The following is a 7,640-nucleotide window of genomic DNA, read 5'->3' as shown; positions in this document are numbered from 1 at the left end:
AGTTGAAACTCAATCTGCTGTGTTTTTAAAAGCTTTCTTTTGTAACATACTTTTCTTGTTCAAACATAACCATTTTCATCATTCTCTCATAATATGTTTTGACTATAAGATGTATTGTTGTATTAGTATCCATTTCTAAGGATATGTGTGGTTAACTCTACTAACATAATTCAATATGTCTTATCATAACTAAACTAATATACTTATTAATGATGCTGTGAGTTTTACTCCAAAATTGATAAATGCATATTCTTAAGAAACTTTGATAGATACATGGCTTGTAGGATATACAATACTAGAATCTTTGTTACAGAAGAAATAACTGATGTTAAATTTAATGGGGATTTATAGAATGACAAGAAACTATCATATCTTGAAAATAAGTTTGCAGATCCTCAAATGAAAGTGAATAATGCTACATCAACAAATGATGCTCCTTCAACTTCAGAGGTTGCTCCAAAGTCAGAACATCATAAAGACCAAAGATATGTGACTTTTCATCCTAAAAGCACGTCACTCTTACATTATATGCTTACAAAATAGTCACATTGAATCGCTCTAATGTAACTATTACTACTAATATTTACATTTTCTACCATTTTTAATAGTATTACATCGTTTAAAAGTTGAAGTTTAAAACAGTTTAAATATTTTTTTCTTTTTTATATCATTTAGAGTGTCTTTTTAAATAAAAAATGAGACAGATATATTCATCATTAGTTTTGGACTCAATGTCTTAAAGTTGCATATTATAACAATACAGTAAAGTAAAGGTTCCTTGCCTTGTAAGGTTCTATCATTTTGTGTTCGTTGAGAATACGATGAAGCCTACCACTTACAATGGTTATGGTTAACATTTTGCTCTCTTATTTTAATATTTCTATGTTCTTTTTGTTGGGTACAAACAAAGTCCCATATCAGAAAAAATAAGAGATGAGGATGAGGTTATATACAGATAAGATACCTCCATTGATAAGAGATCTTTTGGAGTGGTACCAAAAGCAAATCTGTGAGAGCTTGACTTAAAGTAGACAATATTTTAACAATGTAGAGACTTATGTGTATGTGTGAGTGTGGAACCCCTCCCTACAAATGGTATGAGAACCCAAACACATAAGAGATGAACCCCTCCCTACACTTTTTTAATTACAGTATTTGAATTTGACATTAACATACCAATCTTGCAAATAATGAACATATTAGTCTGCAGTTTTGGTTTACTCTACAATCGTGGTGCAGTTTCAGCCAAACCATATGGTAATCAATATGCTTTTGAGAACATTTACAAAACTGATAACAATGTTTATGCTACACAAAATTTTCACTCGCTCCTTATTCATACTTGTGCAGTGTCACTTTACTGGTTTTATAAATCATGAATTACCTACAGACATCTTTGAAAGATGTCTAGCAAAGAATACTAGTCTTTCAGCAGTTGATTCCACATAACTTGGTATCAGGTCCCTTAGTCTTGAGGACAAACGGATCAATTCTTACCCACAGCAAAGAGAAAATAGAAGCCAATAGAACTGACCAAATCACCACAATGGTGGGTGTGCGGTTTTGCCGACCCATCAAACCTTTAAGGAATGGATACAGATGAACAATCACCCAGAAAGAAAAGAAGAGTTTTCCAAACAGTGGTCCCCAGGATTGGTACCCATTGTTTATGGCATCTGAGACTCCAGCAACAACACCAACAATGTTAATGATCAAGATAGTGGTTGGAGGAATTAGGAGAGTAGTCCACTTAAAGGTGTATAGTTCTCCAAAGTCCTCATCATCTGCTGCCTTGGATGTGACTGTGAAGTTGGTGTCAATTCCAGCCAGAACCTTTAGCAGACCTTGTATCACAGCAAACAGGTGAGCTGATACTCCACCAATCACCCAAAACTGCTCATTTCTCCACCACTCCTCAATGCTCACTCCACTCCATTTCAACTCTAGAATACCAGTTGCAATGATTGAAGAGAAGAGAGCAACAAAGTACAAACCGGCAAAGGTGCTTATCTGGATCAACAGAGAAAAGTAGAATTATGAATAAAGAATCTTAGTACACATGTTATAGGCTGGTTGAATTAGGATTGAAGAACTGGGCCTTTCAGCTATAATGGATTAAAAAGTTAGCCCTACTACATAGTAAACATGATTAGCATGAGCGTCATGTCTAGTGGTTTTTGTAGCCTATTATGGTGTCATGAGCAGCTAAGTTCATAATAGGAAGGGAAGAATAAGATCCTTACTTACCGGTGGCATGATGAATTTGTCAGTGAGTAAGCAAACTGCAGGAAGAATACAATAGGCAACAAGAGGAATGGAGGTGAATGGATACACAGTTGTGTTTGCATAGGCAAATCTCTCAAGCCACTTTAGCTTCTTTTCCTTGAAGCCATACCATAGAGGGCAATGGTGACTGAAGAAAATCTCAATAGAACCAAGTGCCCAACGAAGCACCTGATTGAGACGATCTGACAAGTTGATTGGAGCAGTACCCTTGAATGCAGCTCTCTTAGGCATACAGTAAATAGACCTCCACCCACGGCAATGCATCTTAAAGCCTGTTAAAATATCTTCTGTGATAGATCCATAGATCCAACCAAGCTGCACATGTTCAAAAGCAAAAGTATGAATTGGATATGCTAATTGTCCTAATAAGACACATGAAGGCATCATGAAGTCATAAAAAAAAGATGTTATTAGTGTACCTCGAGTCCCCATTCAGTTTTATCTTCATATCCACAGCTGATCACATGAATGGCTTCTTTAAGCAGGGCAGCTGGACTCGAAGAAGGAGGCACACCACCCTCTTCCATCAAGGTAGAAGTCACAAAGATAGAGGACTGTCCAAATTTCTTCTCAAAATTCATTTGGGACATCAGTATCTCTTTGTCATCATCCATCCCTATTGAATTTAGACAAGTCACACAAGGTTGGAAGAGGTAAAAGGAAAGAAATAAACCGAGACATAAGTCGGTGACAAGAAAGACTAGAAAAACAATAACCTTTTAGGCTTGCAGCAGCCTCTCCATTTGCATCACTCTTCTCCTTGTACTTCTTGCGGCTTCCAAAACAAGGGCAGCAATCACAGCTTACCATTTTTGGACGCTTGGGGCCCTTTGGAGGATCATAGCCATACAAAGCTTGCCTCTTGAAAACACACCCAGTCCCCACATATACAGGTCCTTGAATACCATCAAGACCCTTCATGTTAATCTACAGAAAGACAAAAAGAACGGTGAATGATCAAATATTCTGCTCACAATGTTAAAAGAAAGTCAATTGCAAGGTAAAATTTCTGCTAGCTTTGAGTTTCTTACGTCAAAGAAAACTGTGTTTCTGTTGGCATAACGATCATGTGTATCAATACCGTCAAATCTTTGAGGAAACTGGACGTAGCAGACCTTCTTCCCGATCTGGGGGTCCATCAAGAAGCACATGGCCTCTCTGGCAGCCTTGCTGTTATTTACATAGTGATCACAATCCAAGTTCAGCATGAAAGGAGCATTTGTGAGAACAGCAGATACCCGAACCTGTAAATTACAGCACTTATTAGTAGGGTCATCAAATATTTGTTATGCATAAAGGTGAACGATTGTGGTGACGAAAGTAACCAAAGGTGTTCAGAAACTCTACCAGAGCATTCATGGCACCAGCTTTCTTGTGGTGTTGAAAACCAGGTCTTTTCTCTCTAGAAACATAAACAAGACGAGGAAGCTGGTTTCCTTCAGTATCTAGACCCCCATTGCTTCCAAGAAACACTTGAATCATGCCAGGATGATCCTTAGTGTTGTTTCCTGGCCATGGTGTCCCATCCTGCATAATCCATCCTCCCTGAGGAACTTTCTGGGCCTTTGCAACAAGTGCATTGATCCTAACCTTAAACTCTTCGTATTCCCTCTGCCATTTACACGATTCGCAGCAAATCAATATCTCTAACAGATATCAAAAGTTTGAATCAAATTATTTAGTACCATATTAGTCCCTCAATGATGGAAATTACATTTTTGTTTCCCAGTATGGTTTTAGTTAGTTGTGAACTAAGTTGCGAAATTCATGATGTGAAAACAAGTATAGCATGTCAAAATCATCACTATTGATTATGATTCCTACTAGGTTGTGATAATAATGCAAACCTTCATGGCTCGACGCTCCTTAACAAAGGTGGGTTGCACTTTGTCCTTTAAGTAGTCTATCTTCTCACTGAAGTACATCTCAGGGGCCCGAGGTTCTATAGAAAATTTCTTACAAAACGGTACCCACTTCCTTGCAAACTCTGCAGTTTCTGACAGGGACTCAAATGAACACATTGAGGCTCCATCATCCGAAATATAGCATGATATCTTATCAACTGGGTAATCCATGGCCAAGATTGAAAGAACAGTGTTTGCGGTAACCAGAGGAGGTTCCTTCATTGGATCCACGGTGCTAACAAAGACATCTACAGGAGCAAGCATGTTTGGTTCACCTTCACGCTCATACCTGAAATACAAACATGTTGGTAAGCAGCAAGTTTAAACTTTGAGGTCTCAACATAATTTTACCCTGCATCTCAGAGCTGTGCCTTTGTATTATTGAATTGTGCAACCTTTACCTGATGGAAAGACGGTCAAGGTAGGTCTCTCGATCAATGGGAAACCATTTGGGAAACTGATCCAGAATCCATGAAAAAGCAAACCATATTTCACATATGATAGAGGTTAGCCACAGCCCCAGTGCATCATGCACAGGATTCATAAGTCTGTATCTGAGGAAGAAAGCAAGAATGACAAGGCGTGCCACAATAACCATTCTGTATGGATTGATTTTGCTAGATGCTATTGGTACTTTCCTTGAAAGTGGTTGCCTTGCTTCATCTGACCTGCAATATTGGCATCCACATTTATAAAGTGGCCAAAATATCAGTAAAGGGGTGGCCATCATTGTTATATATTATTTCGTTCATAATCAGTAACTGTATAAACATAGTTTTCTGAAATGCAGTGCAAGAAGCATACATGTCTGCATCTGCATCTTCATCAGGTTCAGGCCCCAAATTGCCTTGCTGCAATTTCCAGTCATCCATCCTTTCTTTCCATCCATCCTCTTTCTTTTCATCCCATCTGGCACTCCCTGCAGTAGACATCATAGCATGTCACATATTGAAGTACACTAAGAAGAACAGCTCAAGGAGCTGCATATATATTCATGAGGAAAAAGGTTTCTGTGCTACTAATAAAGAGGGCTGCCAAAATACACCATTACTTACCAGGTTCAGACACTGGATATGGATGCACTCGTTTGTGCAGTGAAGAAGACAACATCTGCTCTCCATAACCATTAGATGATATTGGGAACTCGCCACTAACCTGTATCCATGCATAAATGAAATTTTACAGCTGTATGAAAACAAGTTACTGGAGAGAAAATGGTGTGAAATCTTACAGGCCTAGATCGGCCCCCAGAAATGACAGGTATTGGGAACTGGGAATTCTCATCATCTTCAGGACCTCTTCCATAGCTCATTTTCCCATGAAGCATGGCCTCTGCAGCATGGCCATGCTTGTTCTTTTCGTCATCAATATTGAACTCATGCTCAATGTCATCCACATCCTCCTCCTCATCATCTCCCTCCACGCGCGGGCTCCCTTAATGAACAAACAGATCAAGATCGTATCAGCTTCCCTACTTGTTTCAATCATGTGTTCAAGTTCAACCACATCAAAATAAATGGAAATTCTGAGTGCTGTCATTAGCACAGCTATATCTAACTGTAGCAAAAACAAATTAAGGTTTTTAATGTTTGAACATTTTACTATGAACTAAATTTAGTTGGACTTATGCTTACCAAAAGAAAATGAAGCAATATCTATCGAAAAAAGGATGTAAAAGGTGGTATACAAAAAGTGACATATCCATAATATCGGTTGAAGGCTTACCTTTGAGACGCTTATATCTGGTTTTGCACTGTGGACAAAGCTGGCCCCCTTCTCTTCTTTCGTACTCATAGCAAGGTCTGCACACTGGAAAACCACACTCATTACAAGCCACAAATAAGTCTCCATCCACCGTGAGTCCCACGCCATCACCACAAATCTCACATACTTGACCATCCAAGTTCTTCAAAGGCTTGTGCTGCACCAAACCCCCATGACATAATACTACTGTTAATCAAACTGTTCCATGAAAACAAACACACTCACAAAGAAAAGGGTCCTTTGACAGCACTTGTTTTAGCAGTTATTGCCACTACCACTACATTACCTCTTCATGGCCATGAATGACAACGAGCTCATTGCGGTTATGCGAACCTGCTACCAGTCCAGCGCTGGCTTCCATGTCTTGGTGGTGACTCTGTGAATAGGACAATGGGATAGAATTCAACACAACACAAAGGGTGTGCTGTGAAGCTAAGGTTTGTGATGAAAGGTTTGTGTTTTATGAAGAAAAATTGGTGGTGCTGTTGTTGGTTGCAGGGTCCCCATTGCCTTAAAGCTAAGCTTAGTCTATTTTTCAACAACCATGGCTTTGAAGCCTTGTCGAGCAGGCTACCTTGGTGCGTATCCTTTTCAAGCTTCCAAAATAAATTACAGGGCTCTAAATATCGTCTCTCTTATTTTCACCCTTTGATCAAATTTTATGTTCATTTTTGCACAATGTTAATTTTTCGGTTGCTCATAAATCACACTTCAAGCTTAATTACTAGTGGGTAAGATGTGATAATGTGCCAAATCACTCTGATATTTAAAAATAGACTGATGTGAAAGTATGGTTAATTAGTATCCATCAAATTGAGTTTTTTTCTCCTTCCATGTTGTTGCTAAGTCTCAGAACAACTTATTTAAGGAATTTAAGCAAAGTATTCATCAAACCAAAGTAATTTCAGGTGGGTTCGATTGTTATTGATTAATATACTTCTATGGTCAAACACTTTTCTCAACTTGGAACTAATGAACTTCATATTTATCTCATCTAAGGTACCGTATTTAATTTCTATTACTTATTTTATATTAATTTGGATATATTTTGGTTGTTTTAAATGCATGTAAAGGATAAATGGAAAATTGGATACAGTTATAAACAAAATTTTACATCAGATTAAAAATTTCACTATAAAATAAAAAATAATATAAATTTATAGATAACAAAAATAATTCAACAAACTTGGGTCTTATGTGTAAGATCAAAAGAGAAAAAAGAAGTCGTGATTGGGTCTTTTGACTTGAGTTGTGATTTTGTTATCACAATAGACATTACCACTCCCTTAGTATTTGCTGTTAAACTTGTCCATCACACTTAAGCTATACGTTAACTAAAATTAAAAGTAGGTATAACATTAAAAACATCAAATCATAATTACCAACTATCATATTGTAATCATTTTCGTTCAAATGTATAGTGATTATTAAAATCAACTTTAAATCCTTCTCAACCTACAGCTGTCTGATTTAGACAATGGCAAAAGCCATTTAAGAAATTCACAATTTTTATTAACTCAAGAAAACTGTAATTGAATTCCCATTAGAAAATCTCATTATCTCAGATTTGGCAATCTCTTATCCTATTTTATTTTTCACTTGGAATACTGATATACATCCACATTGATGCACTTGTACGTATTTATCTTTTTGTGTGGACACTTGTACCAATATAATTTTAGACTA

At 37.3% G+C, this 7,640-nt stretch overlaps 1 protein-coding gene across 1 annotated transcript; it reads right to left on the bottom strand.

The window, feature by feature from the left end:
- Window positions 1–1,146: 1,146 nt before the first annotated feature.
- LOC106756174 (cellulose synthase A catalytic subunit 7 [UDP-forming]) lies at window positions 1,147–6,460 on the bottom strand. The gene is made up of 13 exons (XM_014638475.2): window positions 6,241–6,460; window positions 5,916–6,111; window positions 5,422–5,624; window positions 5,246–5,345; window positions 4,995–5,109; window positions 4,592–4,858; window positions 4,134–4,479; window positions 3,634–3,897; window positions 3,318–3,530; window positions 3,003–3,213; window positions 2,706–2,902; window positions 2,248–2,601; window positions 1,147–2,010 (listed from the first exon to the last, which is right to left on the bottom strand). The coding sequence occupies exons 1-13, from the start codon at window positions 6,313–6,315 to the stop codon at window positions 1,429–1,431; spliced, it is 3,123 nt and encodes a 1,040-aa protein (XP_014493961.1). The 5' UTR covers window positions 6,316–6,460; the 3' UTR covers window positions 1,147–1,428.
- Window positions 6,461–7,640: the final 1,180 nt, after the last annotated feature.

The sequence above is a fragment of the Vigna radiata genome, chromosome 2 (assembly GCF_000741045.1).
Source record: "Vigna radiata var. radiata cultivar VC1973A chromosome 2, Vradiata_ver6, whole genome shotgun sequence".
In the NCBI taxonomy this organism is placed as follows: Eukaryota; Viridiplantae; Streptophyta; class Magnoliopsida; order Fabales; family Fabaceae; genus Vigna; species Vigna radiata.
This window is presented reverse-complemented; position numbering and strand designations above follow the sequence as displayed.